The following is a 17,120-nucleotide window of genomic DNA, read 5'->3' as shown; positions in this document are numbered from 1 at the left end:
CATGTGTATTAAAATATTAAAAAGATATTTTATCAGCAAAAAAAAAAATTAAAAATAAAAAAATTTAGTCAAAAAATGATTAAGAATCTCTCATAACTTCAAGTTGAGCAAATATTAATAATGAACGAAATAAAACCATTGCAACAAGAAAGTGCAGAAAAAGGTTTATTTCAAAATGAATACATACAACATGTTCGAACAATAAATAGTATGTCAAAAATCGTACCAATTCCCCCAGAAATAGCAAATAGTCAAAATTATAGTTCAACATCCAAAGCTGTCGGTAGAATCATTGTAAGGTATGATAACTATTCGAACATATACTATATTTATTAAAAGATATTGACACATGTAATTAGATTGAAAGCTAAAGGTCAAAAAGATGCTTGGCAGTGCGGAACTGGTTTTTGTGTTAGCAACGACACCGTGGTGACAGCAGCACATGTGTTTCATAACCCAGATAGCAAATATATAAATATCTATATGTTTTTTGGTTATAATGCCCATATACCTTCCGAGATAGATATGGACGACATTGATAACTGTGATGGAGTCTATGAATTGATTTCGTTGGGACGGGAGTTCCATGATCAATTCAAAGATCCATTGTTGGTACGAGGAGTCGATAATAGTAATCAGCAATTCAAATGGTATTTCGACAATGATTTACAGTTTCTTAAATTCAAAAATAAACCAAATGACCATACCTATCTAATACCAAAGCTACCAGACATAGAGGGGCTAAAAGACCATTTTGTAATGGGATATCCAGGTCTCCCAGATATGGATACCTTTGTGAAAAGATTTTCCCTAAGCCTGAAACAGGATGAACTCAGTTATATTGATGCTTGTTTTAAGGCATATGCTGGTTTTCAGAAAAAGACAGTTTGCATTGGTACAATACACCCTTGTCGTTCCAATGTCCAGGTATTGTCACACTGCTGTCCAACATTTACAGGTACTTCTGGAGGTATTTTAGCAAACAGTCAATATAATCAGCAGTTTATTGGAATACACATTGGAAATGCCACCGAAACAGGGAGTATCGCCATTTCAGTCACACATCCACTATTTGCTTATTTATATTCGAAATATGTTCTTATTGACGAAGATTTCATCATAAAAAATCATGTACTTTTAGCACCTTATATAGAATTTTTACTCAAACAACTACAACAACCTCAACAACTAGAGCAACTACAAAAACAAATGCAACAACAATTGCAACAAATACATAATCTGTACGAACAATTGCAACTAGAACAACTACAACAACACTTGGATCAAACAACTCTACTGAATTCTGAATTAGGTTCTATCTAATGAAACCACTCAGGAGCAATCAACATTTTTGTGCAATCAAAAATATCATTTCATGGTCTGGATATGGGAAAAAAAAAAGTTTTCATTATTAATTCGAAATAAATGATTTCACCAAATGTAGGCTTTAATCTTTCAGTTCTTTATTTGAGGCAACAGGTTAGTCATCCAGTCCTTATAAATCATACTTGTCAAAAAAGATTGAATCCAATCCATTGAGTTCACCAAAAAGATAGTTTACCATCGACCATTTTTTTTTTTTGGTTGCATAATATTTTGAAACCAAATGAACTGCGGCAGGTCTCTCATCAAAATTTATAGTGGAAAGTAAAGTTCCACACAGATTGATGAGCACATCGATGAATATCGTCAAAAATACCAATATTGGGAATGAAGTTCGTATTACAAGAGAGGATTTAGTGCTTCTACATAAAAGATTATTGTTGGAATAGTTTCTATTCCTGGCTGAAAACAGAATCAATGACAGACTAGGGGTACGTGGCAGAAAATGAGTTAAAATTCTGGATATTGGAACTGGAGTTTGGAGTGTTGGTGGAACACTTTAACAAGCATCAAACAGGTAAATATTTATTTTTTTATACGTGTACACATTATTTTTAACCTAACTAAATATTATCAGATACACATGAAGATGACCAACAAAAAAGTAAAATATTGCATTGGATATCTAGATGTCCAAACACCAACTACTACGTTTGAATTTTCTAGGTATAAATCAATTTGAAAATGAATGAAGAACTCTTTAAGCTACCACCATTATACACCGATGGATGGCACCAGAATGTATTTGCAAGGACATCTGTTGGAACATGTAAAGATATAATCAATTCAAAGATAGATTGTGTGTCTTTTGTAATTATTATACTTGGATGGTCACTTATAATTTCAAATACCGTAATTTGAAAAGTGAATCTGCTTGCATTCGTGACACTGAACCACCAAAAAAGACCTTGGTTGTGGATCATTTAACTGGTTGAATGACTAGTACTCATTTATAAAAAAAGTTAATTATTATTTTTTGATAAAAAATTGGGTTGTCAAGAATTTTCGTGTGTTTGTGATCAAATAAATAATGATAAGAGTGTTTTTTTTGATTTTATTTAATTTTAGTTATTGTCCAAAGTGCAGCCAAGATTAATCAACAGCTTAAACTCCTTATTGTCCCATCTAAGTTCTGTTCAATGAAAACACCAATGTTTTTCTATATTTTCCAGCCCAATTGTTTATTGTCCGGCTGACCTGGGACAATTGTAGAGGAGCTTGGAAACGGCCAGGCTAGATTTAAATAAATCTGTTGGGAGTGAATCTGGCCGAGCTTTGGTAAGAGTGATATCTGGGAACAAAGAAGTGGTTGATTAGTTTTGGTTATTGTTAGTTTTATTTTCAAGGACACTCATTCTTAGATCGTTTGTGGTGGTTGTTGGATCTGAAGATGCTGTTGATTAGTTGTAGTTGTTGTCGTTGTTGTTGTTGTATAATTTGTTTGTTCATTTAGTTCTGACATTTCTCATATAACTTAACAATACTATAAAATAATGTTTTAATTTTAAATTTAACTTTTATTTGATCTTTTTATTTATTTATTAATTTTAATATCTTTTATATTTCATATTCTGAATAATTGAATGAATCTTTTACGTCGCGTTAAACTCAATATATTCATTATTGAGAAGCTTGACGGCTGAGTGTTGAATGACTTAATCTAGAAACAACAGATTTTAATTTAATTATTATTTGGATCTGTTGTTTGAACTATTTCTTATTTAGTTGATTTAATTAATTTAATTAATTATAATTGACTATTACTATCTGTTGTTGTATTGGTTGGTGTATTTTATTTATATTGTTCGATGGGTGCCGGCATTGCATTGGCGGCTACCTTATTGTCCTTAGACCGACAACACCAATGGTAATGTGAAGTCATATTTAAAGAGAACTTTAAGTAAAGATTTACTTGAAAATCATCGACCTGATTTTTTTTAATTCGAAGAAGTACAAATCTATTTCAACTCTCCAATATTTCTACCATGTATTAAAATAAATCTAATTTATAACTTTTAATATAAAGTAACAATTAATAAAACGAAGTCACGTTGAATATAATTAAGTTTATTGATAGAGAGTTCTCATCTCGGTGTTATGATTATTATATATATTAAATTTCAAATACAAATAAGATATCTCGGTTCCTCTGCTTCTTCTTTGCTATCAAAAAACCATACTCTAAAAGACCATTCTGGTTTTGTCTTATTAAATCGACTTTGTTGTTCTGCTCCCATTGAGTTGGTAGACCATTTTTGAGATCATCTAAAATTTCATTGTTGTCTATAGAATGAAAACTTTCGTCAATATTTCCACCGAGTAGAGGCAAAATAGGAATATTGGTTGTTGTGTGGTTGTAATGATGAAAGATCATTAAAGTCTTCAGGGATCATTTGGGTGATGATTAAAATAATGAAAGAGCTGAGTACGCTCTGATGATGTAATCGTATATGGATTAAAAGCTGTGTGAGGAGTCTTATATTTAGCGCCTTGAATATGAGCTAATTCATTGGATGCACAGTAGTATGCAACCAAATTAGTTGATAGATCTAATCTGATTGTTTCAAACAATGGTTTGATGGCATAGAAATGGTATTCACGAATATTCACGCACTCCTTCTTGGTTTAGCGGCATTGGGTCCAATTCTACTAGGTCCACTAATGTCGGATATGCATGAAATGGGTCCAATTCTACTAACGTCGGGTATGCATGAATGGGTCCACCTGTATTAGGTCCACTACTCCATGTATTGGGTCCACCTGTGTTAGATCCACAACTAGTACCGGGTCTATTTGGATGGGGTCCAACTCTACTATGTCCACCAATGTAGAGTCTACATCTATTGAGTCCACCCGTGTTAGGTCCACTACAAAACTTCTTAATTTTTTTATTTTTTTGGCTAACTTATATATCTACAACAAAATAACCATTAAATAATTTTTTATTTGGACAAAGTTCTTTTTAAAACTGAATTATTATATAATTAAATAAATAATATTAATAAATAATTTTATTTTAAATAAATAAAAAAAAAAAAAAAAAATACAAAAAAAGTTTTGCTCAAACTTTGCTTATTTTCGATTTTTTTATTTTCTGGATTTATTTTTTTTTTTAGTTGATTGATATATTTTTGTACACAAATAATAGATTAATTAATGGAAAAAGTAATAAATAAAATTTTTAAGGAAAATTTTGACCATCCATGGAGATTGGATGGTGGAAAATCATTGGAACCAGGATGCTACTATACTTTTAATGAGGGAATTGGACCAGTTGTGCATACTCATCAAGCATTGACAAACTTCCAAAAAATCGAGAAAACATTCAACTATGAGATACGCGAGAATATGAATAACGTTGTCAAAAACTGGAAAATCTATAACATCGGAAATACATTCAAGATCGAAGGTGACTTGATCGGTTCACTCAAGACCGGCCAGAGAGCAGAGATTACATGTACCACCAACAATAAGAAGTCATTGATGGTGATCGTTCGTAGACCCACACATAAGTATGTCACCATCAAAGATATCGATTCCTTCTCCGATGTTGTATACAAAGCGTGGGCCAAGCAGCCAAACCGATTTGTAGATAGTGCACTCTATGCCATGGAATTCCATTTGCTCTACAAAGAGACCAAGAACTCGAGCTTCACCATCAATGTCAATGCTGACATTCAGAACGTTGGAAACGCAGAGGTGAAGAGTTCTCTTTCATTTGTTGGAGACTTTAGCTACTCAATTTCCTTGAAGCAAGATGATCCAAACGGTGAACCGTTGTATACTGGATTATATACCCATCTAGGTTTTATTAAAAAAGGTAAGTTTATCTTAATAACTAGTTATCTTTTCAGTACATATTAACATTTTGTTGTTATTTATTCTATCAAAATTATAATAGGTTGGTTCGGTAGAAAGAGTGACATTAAGGAATCAAAAGATTACGAAGATATTATTCAGCCAGTTCGTCTCGGACGCACAGCTGAATCTTCGTCCTTGAAAGAAAAAGAGGATGAAACAAAGTCTGACGATGTTAAACCCGTCAGGTTAGGCATAGCTGACAGTTTGTATTTCAATAGGTCGACAACAATAACATTGGATAGCCATTCAAAGATTATTGGAAGACGTGATTTGCAATACAAGGAAACATATGAAAATACATCAAGTGCTGTTGGAAGAATATTTGTTAGGTATGTATTCAACTTTTAACATATAATATTTGAATTAGTTTTTAATCATTATTTATAGTTTTAAAGTACGAGAAGAAGAGTATCCAGTATGGTGCAGTGGAACTGGATTTTGTGTTAAGAATGATCTTGTTATGACTGCAGGCCATGTACTAGCTTATCCTGTTAATCCAAATGATCCAATAGAAACTCAAGAGATGCAGAGAAATATGAAATACGAAAAGATCTATATATTCTTTGGTCCTGATGCCACCATCACAAGTGAGATCGATCTTACAAATATAGACAAGGAGATAATGTATGAGTTGGAATCATGTGGAAGAGATTTTGATCAATCATTCAAAGATCCTTTGGTTTTCTCTGGTAGCAATGATCAACGATACTTATGGCCTACACACAATGATTTAGAGGTTCTCAGATTCAAAGGAACACCACCAACAGACATCAACATTCTATTTCCAATGATTCCAACCAATGACCAAGAGATCGAACACTATGTCATGGGTTATCCGGGTTACATAGATTTAACTAAATTTTTATCTGACTACAAGGGAACCAACGATCAAGATTTGGAGGCCCTTTATATCAATGTGAGGAAAGAATCACGTGGTTTCCAGAGAAAGACTATCTTTATTGGCAAAGTTGACAATTTCAAAGATAATGGAATTACACACAGCTGTCCAACACTCAAAGGTACTGCAGGTGGCATTCTTGCAATAAGTCAACACGAAAGAAAGTTTGTTGGTGTTCATCTCGGAGGAACTCAAGAAACAGGAAAAATTGCACTCTCAGTCACACATCCATTATTCTGGCATCTTTATCGAACCTTTGTTCTTGATGATCAATTCATTCAAGATAACTTAGTCCAATTGGAATCCTATTTAAATCATATCAAAGATACATCATCAAGATCTATATCATTGATTGACGAAAGAGTATTTTCTGCTGAAGGTCATCACGATAAAATATTTACTCTAAACAGTAAATCAAAGATTAACAGACCAGACCAACCAGATCGAGATTATTATGAAAGATCATCAAAAGCAGTTGGAAGAATATTTGTAAGGTAAATATATCAACTATTTTATATAATCATCATCGTTATTAACCATTTTTTAGATTTACATTACCAGACCAGATCGAACCAGAATGGAATTATGGAACAGGTTTTTGTGTGAAGAATAATATTGTTGTTACTGCTGGGCACTTCTTTGAATATCCAGATACAACCAAATCCAATATTCATTGTAAGATCTATATTTACTTTGGATATGATGCCACCATTCGAAGAGAAATATTTTTGGATGATATCGATAAAATTGATGGAATCTATGAATTGGAAATGCTTTGTGGTGATGTCAGTTTCATTATGCTCAAATTTAAAGATGTACCACCACCCAACCAAGAATATCTCTTTCCATCAATTCCAACTAACTATCTAGTTTCAAATCACTTTGTCATCGGACATCCAAATCTTATGTATTTCAAACAATTCTTCAATGATTTCAATGGAATTATTGAAAATGCAGGACACACATTTATTGATATCATGACGAGTACACGTGGATTTCAACTCAAGACAATATTCAAAGGTCATATTGTGGAGTTGGATAATTACATATTGTTTCATGATTGTCCAACACTCCCAGGAACATCAGGTGGTATTCTTTCAAACTCCCAATTCCAAAGAAGTTTTATTGGAATTCATCTTGGTGGGTCATCTAAAACAAGAAATGTTGCACTCTCTGTAACACACCCATTATTCTGGCATCTTTATAGAAAGTTTGTTCTTGATGATCAATTCATTCAAGAGAACCTTCAACATCTAAAGCCTTATTTAAATCATTTTAATTATACATTCAAACACTCATCATTGGTTGAAGAGCAAAAGAGATTGGAAGATAAGAATACTGAAAGAGAACTAGGAAAGAAATATAAAGGTCACAAGAGTATTTTGGATCAAATCACAGAGGAGCCACACCAAAAGCTTTCACACCCAACCCTGTTAAGACCAACTAAAAAAAAATCATTGCTTAAACTAGACTCAGAGGTAAGTAAAATGAACATTCAACGATTATCATATTTCTAACTAGATTAAATTAAAATTATAATCAATTGTATAGGTACTAGAATAATTAAAAATTGACAGTAACATAGTGCATCTATATATAGTGAAATATATATTTCATATGATTTTCGAATAGTAGAAGCAATGAAATAAATACAATTTTGATTCTTTGATCTGTACAAATAATCTTTAATCTTAGAACTATTAAGATATTGATGAGTATAAAAGTTCAACTTTGATAACGTTTGGTTAGACGATTCCTCTTGGCTTTATGTAAATTTTTTTTCGTTTTTCTCACTATCTTTAATTGACTTTTAACATATATAGTTAAAAGGTAATAAAATTTAGAAACAAAGTAACAAACAAAAAATAATTCAAAATGATCATATTTATCAAACAAAGTTCAAATTTCGAAAATGAAAAATTTCTATTTTTAGCAATTAAAATTTTATTATTATTTTTGGTGTCTTTTCTGTTTGGGATTGGTGAATAACTGTCTGGTGGGAGAACTCAGTAGTACCTGATTTTTTTAATTTTACCACATTTTAAAAAATGGTATTGTATGTGTTTCGCAATGAGTAAAAATATGTTTGAAGTGTGATACTCAGTCTCAAAGGTCATCAATTCGTTGGTTTTAACATGGGTGGAGACGAATCTACCAACGAAAACATAATCTCACTATCATTGACCACACTTTTACACCTGATAAGTGATAAAATTTTGGTTCCCAAAGAAGATTTCAAAAATCCAAAGAGAGAAAGTACTAAGAGTGGAGAAAGTATATGATAATAGAAGTGAAATCTAATCAAAGAATGAAACAGATTTTTTTAAGTCTCAAATGTAAATCTAACCAATATTTTCTTCAGAGAAAAAATAACCCAAATAGTATCTACTCAATACTCAGTTGGAATAATGAGAATGATTATCCGATACACAGCATTTTTCTGTTATACCCAAACCAATCAATTTAAAGTTCAAAGAATTGGTGTCAAAAACTGTTTTTTTTAAAATCATTAAATTCACTGATTTTTTGCAAATTTATTGATCAACAGTTTCAAAAATCATAATTCTTACACTTTTATTTTTAAATGCAATCAATAGAGGAGAAAGAAATAAAGTCGCCTATTCCTTTGAGTTTCAATTGTGGTGAATGTGTGCTTCATAAAGATGGAAAAACTATCGGAGATATAGTATTATTCACCAGTGAGTCAAAGATATTAGGCGATCTTCCACACAAAGAAGCATATGAAAAAACATCGAAAGCAGTTGGAAGAATATTTGTAAGGTATGATAAACAACATTGGTTTTTATTATGATAATCTTGAACAACTTATTTATTCAGTTTTCTTTATTGCTTCTTAGTTTTAAGATACCAAATAAAAAAGAGCTATCATGGTTTGGTGGAACTGGGTTCTGTGTAAAGAAGGATCTTGTTATGACAGCAGCTCATGTCACCGCTTATCCTGTAAATATAAATGCACCATTAGAAACTCAAGAGATGCAAAGAAATCTTAAGCATGAAAAGATCTATATATTCTTTGGTACCGATGCCACCACAGAGAGTGAGGTCGACCTCGAAAATATTAATCCAACGACAATGTACGAGTTGGAATCCTATGGAAAACTTGAAAGTAACTATCCTCTGGTTGTCAGTGGAGATGACAATAAGCAACATCCGTGGCATCCCAACGATTTAGAGGTTCTCAAGTTCAAAGGAAAACCACCAACAGACATTGACATTCTATTCCCAATTCTTCCAACCGATGACCGCCAAGTTGTCCACTATGCTATGGGATATCCTAACTACGTAAATTTAAATGATTTTGTATCGAGCTACGGAACTTCCGACACAAATAATTTAATTATCCTCTACACCAATGTGTCTCAGCAGTCTCGTAATTTCGAGAAAAAGACTATCTTTATAGAAAAAATTGCAAAGTTTAGAGATCATGTGATATCACATCATTGTCCAACACTCAAAGGTGTATCAGGTGGCATTCTAGCAATCAGTCAGCATGAAAGAAAGTTCGTTGGTGTTCATCTTGGTGGTAATTCAGTAATAGGAAATTTTGCAATCTCTGTCACACATCCAACATTCTGGCATCTTTACAAAACCTTTGTTCTTGATGGTCAATTCATTAAAGAAAACTATAAACACTTGGAAGATTATTTAAATTATTTTAAATATACATCTCCAAAAAAAACTTTTTAAATAAATAAATTTTCTAATATTTGAGATATCTTAATGATGTTTTCATTATGTAAAAATATTTATATTAAATTCAAATAAAAGAATATTTTAAAATCAAGAGACAGACAGGTTATTAAAGTGATTAAAAGTATAAAATATGTTGATAAATGATCGAGTAATTTTTAGATCACAAATTTTTTAAAATAAAACTGTTTTTTTTTTTTATTAATAGATTTCTCATCATTTAATCAAAAATGATAGAAAATAACAATGATATAAAAGTATTAGATCCCAAATGTGCAGAGAGGCTATTCTTTGATAATGGTAAAATAGCCGGAGATATTAGAACATTTAATAGTGAATCAAAGATTTTGAGTAAACCACTTTTGACAAACAAAGAATTCTATGAAAATACATCAGAGGCTGTAGGACGCATATTTGTAAGGTAATTTAGCTAATACAATCTTGGAATTAATGATCAAATATTATTATATATTAAAATTTAATTAATTAAAGGTTTATTATAAATAACGAAGCAAAATGGTCAAGAGGAACTGGTTTTTGTGTGAAGAGAGATACTATTATTACCGCTAGACATGTACTCTTGCTTTCACTGGATCCCAACCCACCCGATATAAATCGATATGATAAGATCTATATTTACTTTGGATGTAATGCATCGGTTGATCAGGAGATAACTCTCTCAAATTGTGCTGATTCCATTGCGACCGCCAAACCAGGATTCTACGAGCTGGAGTCATTAGGAAGAGAATTCGATAGTATATTCAAAGAGAAATTATTTGTGAAAAAAATCGACAATCATTCTCAACTTTGCAGCTGGCCTACAGAAAACGATATAGAGGTTTTTAAATTCAAGGACAAAACATATTTCCACGACCACTTTATACTACCGATGATACCAAGTATCATCAACAACAATAGCAATCAAACCATAAATACACACTACGTTATGGGATATCCTGATGCGATCGAATTAAGCGATTACACTAGCGAATACCCCGAAGAGATAAATGGTAAAGAACCTATGGACATTATTATCCAGTACGCCCAAATATTGAATCAATTTAAAATCTTCGAGCATAAGACAATGTGTATCTCTAACAAATTGCTGTGTTTAGAACGTAACGTACTACTACATCATTGTCCTACGCTTCGTGGTACTTCTGGTGGCATCCTAGCAGAGTTTGATCAAAAGAAAAAGTTCATTGGAATACACCTTGGTGGTTCACAGGAAATAGGAAACATCGCAATATCAGTTACTCACCCACTATTCTGTCACATATATCAAGAATATGTACTTGTAGATAAAGATTTCGAAAATATAAACAGAGATAGTTTAAAACCATATATTGATTATATTAAAAAAACATTATCGCAATATAATGTAAAATAAAACATAAAATTAAAAGTAATAAGATTAGATCATTTATGATACTTTAACTCAACAAGCAAATATATCTATATATTTTAAAATTTTAAATTAATTTAATTAAATTTCTTTTTGTTTTGTATCATTAATTTAAATAAATGATCACTTTTTTTTTTTTTTATCACAAAATTTTTTTAATTATTGCTTTCAAAGTTTAAAATAGCACATACCAAACATTTTCTTTGTATTAAATGATAAATCTTCTTGACGATACTGCAGAAAGAGTGTTCCACGATGAAGGTTTAAAAATTGGAAAAATAGTAACATTTAATAGTAAATCAAAGATACTTTCTTTTCCTTCATTACCACATAAAGAATTCTATGAATCAACATCAAACGCTGTAGGAAGAATATTCATCAAGTAAGAAATTAATATAAATACATATATATAGGCATTGGGTTAATGGTAAAAACTTACATCTTTATTTTCATTTAACATTAGATATAGATCAAAAGAAGATAATGATAAAGTTTTTTGGTACACAAAAACAGGATTCTGTATTAAAAGAGACACTGTTATCACATCGTGTTTAGCGATAGAAGAATTAAATTTTGAAAAAGTCTATATATTCTTTGGTTGTGATGCCACCGTTGAATCTGAGATCGACTTGACCCATTTAGATGAATTTGGTATTGAGTTGGTTTCGTGTGGTCGTGCATTCGATGCTTTATTCAGAGATCCAATCATCTTGAAAGGAAGCGACGATCACCTATATAGTTGGCTAATTTGTAACGATATAGAGATTCTTCAATTCAAAGGCGAGCCACCGATAGACCAGCAATATCTATTACCAATGATTCCGACCAAGAAACAAACTACCGATTACTATGTAATGGGATATCCTGGCCATATCGATTTGAAACAATTTGCCGACTTGTATGGTGAGCGATCAATGAAGTATGGATTACTTTATGTTGATGTCCATAATTATACACGTGGTTTCCAAAGAAAGACAATATTTATTGGTGAAGCTTTGACATTCGACGAAAAAGTAATTACTCATCAATGTCCAACATTCAAAGGTACGGCTGGAGGTATCTTGGCAGATAGTGAATACGATAAAAAGTTTATTGGAATACACATTGGTGGGACTAAAGAAGTAGGAAATGTTGCACTCTCTGTTACACATCCAGTATTCTGGCATGTGTATAAAACCTATGTTCTCGATGGCGATCCACAATTCCTCAATGAAAATAGAGCTGAACTAGAACCCTTTTTAAACTATTTCAAATTCAATCAAATAAAAAGATAATATCTGTACAGTTTTTATTATATAATATATTAGTTGTTCATTTTATTTATCTAATCGAGAGAACAACCAAGATTTAAAAAGAATTTTATTTGTTTAATAAACTCCAACATAGTTTGAATGTCTATTCATGGTTTGGTTGGTTGTAACACTGGTTGTCTCCAAAGTTATCAGGTTTAAGATGGTGTAGGTTATTGAGTCGTTGATGGTCGATGTCACTAAAACTATATATTCGTTTGTCGATGCGAAGGGGAATACGTTGGTCATCTTGTCAAAGCTGTTGTTGATACGAATCATTCGTTTGGTCGTTGCAAATTCAACGTCGACAAAGTAGATATCGTAATAGTAGAATGTTGTATCGATAAAGTATACCTGACCTTCAAAGATAATGACACCTGGAGTCATTAGCCTTAGACCTGGAAAGAGAATGGTTGTTCCCATTGGGATGGCTGGTTGATTGTAGAGAAAAGTCGATAGCATCATACCCTCGGTGTGTCCATAGAGTACGTAGTATGTTTCATTGCCAGTGTCGACGCCACCAACCGGGAAAGGATAGACCAACTTATGCGGCAGTGGATAGGTGATTCCAGTGTTATTAACGAAATCCCAAACGAAAATAGTAACATTATTTGTATCTTTGGTCTGTCCGCATGCCATAACACGCATAGTAGATTCATCGAACCCCAGTGGTTGATTGATCATATTGGCATAGACTTCCGATTGAATATGTCCAATCTCTGTAAAACTCTTATTTGCATAGTTATAGCTGATAAGAGCATCGTCTTTTAATTGAAAATCCGATGATAAGATTAACATCTAATATTGGAGAGAAAAGTAATAAAATTAATATTAATTTAATAAAAAAAAAACCGAATATAGTTATTAGTTGATAATTACAGATGAACTAGTTGTCTTTGCGACTCCAAAAATATAATAAGGATTGTAGGCATTTTGCATCGTGTAGTTTCCACTTGTGAGATCAACCTCTAAGAATTGATCTGCAAGCTGACCTGCGAATGCATAAAGATGTGTGGGTGGTGAAGATGCTTCTACACTGAAAAACAATGTAACTAAATTTAAAAATAAAACTATACAATATATTAATTTATCTTGATTTCGCCTCATCTTTTTTTTGTGATATTTTATATTTATATAAAAGATATATTCTATTTGGAAAAGAGATAAAGATTAAAAAAGATTAATAACATCAGAATCACAAGAATAATATGACATTGTTTCCTAGGTCGTTTTTTTAATCTTTGTGAATAAAGAAAAAAAAAAAAAACGATACAGATATTTTTACAATTGATTGTGAGATATGATTTTTTTTGATGATTTTACTCTTTTATTTTTTTTTTTTGTTCGATTTCTTTGCACTACCTGAGGTGGTAATTTCTGGTGGTTACAAATCATATGATTCTTAAAAATTAATTAACTTTAATAAAAAATAGTTATTATTTTTGTTTCTATGAACAGATGAATATGTAAAGAGGTGATTTTAAGTAAAATTTTATAATTTTTTATTTTACATTAAAATTATTTTCATTGTTTTGGTATTCCACCAACTCTTGTTATCTTGATCGATATGCATTATTATTTCATAAAAAGAGTACTTGTTCTTTATATAGGCAATGGCACCATTGATGTTTTGCTCTTCAAACAGCTGAAGGAATTGTGATTTCAAAGTTTTATCACAATCTACGAGATTAAGTGTTTGGAGATTCTTATTTGACTTTGCAGCATTAAAGAATTGTCGAACACTGGGAATTATACAACCGTTCGAAAGTTCAAAATCGTAAATGCTCTTTGATGTTGCTAACAATGTATATAGTCGATCGATTAGCTGTGGGGTATTCGTTGGGATTTGAATGATAGCTGAGAGTGACAAGAGCTTGGTGGATGGTCGTTGTTCTATTGCCTCCAGGATGCCTAGTGAATGTTGACTGTCAACCTTGTAGCTATTCAGTTCGAAATGTGTGATGGAACGGTTCCTCAAGAGTGACTGTGCAATGACCGGTCCAGACTGTTCGTCGACCGTGAGCGTGGAGAATGAGAGGTTGGTAAGTCGAGTGTCATCGCCCAACGCTGTGAAGAACGCGACTAGTTGGGTGGTGTTCAAATTGATTGCCATCTCCAATGTAGTCAATCGGTTGTTAACCAGTAGCTTTCGGAAGATACTGTCATCGATAAGAACTTGCGAAGTCCACAGTGTTCGAAGTGAAAGATTCTCGAGTTGTCCGGCTGGTCGATCGGCTAGCTTCGTTAGAACTTCATCGCTCCACGAGATAAGAGTCATCGGAATGTGTTTGAGTGTTGGTGACAGCAGTCTACAAAGGTCTTTGGTTTCCAATGACGAACTGGAGAGGTCGATCGAATTCAAATGAGGAAGGTTATTGATGGTTGTTATAAATGATTCTGTTGAGATTATCCTTGCCAATTGTAAACCTAGATGTTCCAATGTCGGTGACAATCTACTGATATAATCGGTAAGCAAAGGTTCTAGATTCTTTGATTTAAAGTCATAGCCTGTTAGTCTCAACGAGCTGACTTTGTCAAAGCATCTACCTATCGTATTGAAAAACAACTCTTTCATTTCCAATGGTGTGCTTAAATGTTCTATATGTAATTGCTTCAATGCTGACATGTTTTGTTGGTTTCGGTTGGCTATGGTAGCTTCTATTGTTTCGGTCGATTCCACTTCGATTTTGAAACCATTAATTGATAGTAAAGATAATGCTGAATGTTCGAATAGCTGGAGTATATCGGTTAGCTTGATATTCTGATACTTGGAGCTTTGTAGTACCAATGAAGATAGCTGAGCGTTCGGATGAGAGAGTACTTTAAATAGGTTGAAAGATCCACCAACTAACAGGAACTTGGTCATCTCGAAATGAAGTGATCGATTCGAACTACATGATACAATCTCATTAGAGATCGTATCGATTATAGATGGATCTAATACTACACCTCTTAACAGTATCTCTTTTACATTTGGGTTTCTAAGTAATGAGAATACCTCGTTACATTCAAACACGCATTGATTGAAAGTAACTGATCTAACTTTTGCATCTTCTAATAATCTACCTATACTACTACTCGTACTATTGCTTAGCTCTATCTTTTTAAACTGTACTTTATCGAATAATATTGTTGATATGTTGAATGGGTTGGTTTCTCTTGAGAGAAAGTTTAAATAGTTTTTAAATGATTGATTGTCTACGATTCGCAATGGGAATGTTTGTGCTAGTCTAGGTAATAAGTTATTCATCCAGTTCTTGCAAACCAATCCAAGTTGCCAGTAAAGATTAAAGTTACTACGATGCAGTGTAAGATAGGTATCCAATCCATTAGCCAAAGTCTTTATTTCGTCAGAAACAAAAGCATTATTATGACATGGTATCTCTCTGAATATCTCTGAGAATATCTTTTTAAAAAGGTAACTCTGAATTTGAATAAAATCCATCATATATATCTAGATATAAATATTTAATAAAAAAAAGACTAAATAAAAATACAAATAAGAAGTTCCCAAAATTTTTTTTAAAAAACAAATTCTTTTTGATTTCTCACTCTTTTCCCGTGTATTACTCTGATCCCTTCCATTTTATTAATAAAATAAATAGTTAATTATTCAAAGACTTTTATAGATACTTAAAGAACAATTGTGATGGAAAAAATGATTGAAAAGAATTATAGTATATAAGATTTGTGATTTTCTGTTCTGGTGAAAGTATGAATGTTTATTGAAATTATGGATTATTTAAAGGTAGTAAGTCTGTACTTTCATTGAATATACCTCGCAGTTACGACGAGGAAGATTGATAAATAAACTTTGCCAACATTGCTCATTAGCTTCTCTTATATTGGTATGGATTCAGATCTGGAGAGTAGTAAATGCTGTAATGAACTTGGTAGAGTCTAGTACTAATCATTTAACCTTTCTCAAATCAATATGGTTTTAGCTCCGGACTGCAGTAAAAGCTATGGGGTGATCTTTATAGAGCTCTTATATTGATCAATAAACTATGATTGATTGATTGATTAATGTTGTTTAATAAAAGAAAGAATTTTAAATTATTCTGAATTCGAAACAATAATAATATCATACCCTCTCTAAACCGACACCACTAAACATGACACTACGGAAGAATTACTTATAACGAACAATGTTGGCAAATATTACTTATCAATCAAACATTTAAAATAGCTTATGCAATCTAAAAATTAATGATCAGAATAATCATCAGGACTAACAATTTTGATTTTTTTTTCTCTAAGATATTATTCAATTTTTTTTACTGGTCGTCATCAATCAGAACAAAACAAATGGTCTTTATTTTTACATCAAACAAAGAAATAGCAAATGTCTTGATTGAAATGGTCTCCAAAAAGCAAAACATGTTTTGATTGTTAGGACTTTTTTTTTTAAAAAATGGGTGATTTATAAATTCTCATTGGAATTTTCTTTTAGTTTTTTATAAAAATATCTAAAAAAATAAACATTAATGAAATCATTCAGTTGATTTGCAAATCAAATAAACATTATTTATTCATATATTTATTGTATATATATTATAAAAATAGATTAGAT

The 17,120-nt window shown here is 31.8% G+C and overlaps 7 protein-coding genes across 7 annotated transcripts; 5 read left to right on the top strand and 2 right to left on the bottom strand.

Moving 5' to 3' along the window:
* Window positions 1-120: 120 nt before the first annotated feature.
* On the top strand, window positions 121-1,323 carry PPL_06839 (uncharacterized protein; the record flags this gene model as incomplete). Its single annotated transcript, XM_020577690.1, has 2 exons — window positions 121-294; window positions 340-1,323. 2 exons carry the CDS (start codon window positions 121-123, stop codon window positions 1,321-1,323), a joined length of 1,158 nt encoding a protein of 385 aa, XP_020432138.1.
* A 722-nt stretch (window positions 1,324-2,045) lies between these two features.
* On the bottom strand, window positions 2,046-2,306 carry PPL_06838 (uncharacterized protein; the record flags this gene model as incomplete). Its single annotated transcript, XM_020577689.1, has 1 exon — window positions 2,046-2,306. The coding sequence occupies one exon, from the start codon at window positions 2,304-2,306 to the stop codon at window positions 2,046-2,048; it is 261 nt and encodes an 86-aa protein (XP_020432137.1).
* Window positions 2,307-3,972: 1,666 nt separating this feature from the next.
* Window positions 3,973-7,986, top strand: PPL_06837 (trypsin-like serine peptidase; the record flags this gene model as incomplete). The annotated part of the gene is made up of 9 exons (XM_020577688.1): window positions 3,973-4,091; window positions 4,117-4,240; window positions 4,570-4,935; window positions 5,226-5,256; window positions 5,285-5,429; window positions 5,463-5,573; window positions 5,632-6,636; window positions 6,690-7,620; window positions 7,966-7,986. The coding sequence occupies 9 exons, from the start codon at window positions 3,973-3,975 to the stop codon at window positions 7,984-7,986; spliced, it is 2,853 nt and encodes a 950-aa protein (XP_020432136.1).
* A 204-nt stretch (window positions 7,987-8,190) lies between these two features.
* PPL_06836 (uncharacterized protein) lies at window positions 8,191-9,850 on the top strand (the record flags this gene model as incomplete). Its single annotated transcript, XM_020577687.1, has 4 exons — window positions 8,191-8,198; window positions 8,235-8,416; window positions 8,806-8,923; window positions 9,001-9,850. The coding sequence occupies 4 exons, from the start codon at window positions 8,191-8,193 to the stop codon at window positions 9,848-9,850; spliced, it is 1,158 nt and encodes a 385-aa protein (XP_020432135.1).
* Window positions 9,851-10,083: 233 nt separating this feature from the next.
* Window positions 10,084-11,243, top strand: PPL_06835 (uncharacterized protein; the record flags this gene model as incomplete). Its single annotated transcript, XM_020577686.1, has 2 exons — window positions 10,084-10,274; window positions 10,346-11,243. The coding sequence occupies 2 exons, from the start codon at window positions 10,084-10,086 to the stop codon at window positions 11,241-11,243; spliced, it is 1,089 nt and encodes a 362-aa protein (XP_020432134.1).
* Window positions 11,244-11,470: 227 nt separating this feature from the next.
* Window positions 11,471-12,532, top strand: PPL_06834 (uncharacterized protein; the record flags this gene model as incomplete). The annotated part of the gene is made up of 2 exons (XM_020577685.1): window positions 11,471-11,640; window positions 11,722-12,532. The coding sequence occupies 2 exons, from the start codon at window positions 11,471-11,473 to the stop codon at window positions 12,530-12,532; spliced, it is 981 nt and encodes a 326-aa protein (XP_020432133.1).
* Window positions 12,533-12,625: 93 nt separating this feature from the next.
* Window positions 12,626-16,132, bottom strand: PPL_06833 (uncharacterized protein; the record flags this gene model as incomplete). Its single annotated transcript, XM_020577684.1, has 5 exons — window positions 12,626-13,345; window positions 13,427-13,599; window positions 14,096-14,344; window positions 14,708-15,971; window positions 16,118-16,132. The coding sequence occupies 5 exons, from the start codon at window positions 16,130-16,132 to the stop codon at window positions 12,626-12,628; spliced, it is 2,421 nt and encodes an 806-aa protein (XP_020432132.1).
* Window positions 16,133-17,120: the final 988 nt, after the last annotated feature.

This window comes from Heterostelium album (genome assembly GCF_000004825.1).
Source record: "Heterostelium album PN500 unplaced genomic scaffold PPL_scaffold6, whole genome shotgun sequence".
Taxonomy (NCBI): Eukaryota; Evosea; class Eumycetozoa; order Acytosteliales; family Acytosteliaceae; genus Heterostelium; species Heterostelium album.
Note: the sequence above shows the minus strand (reverse complement) of the source record. Positions and strands in the feature narration are given on the sequence as shown.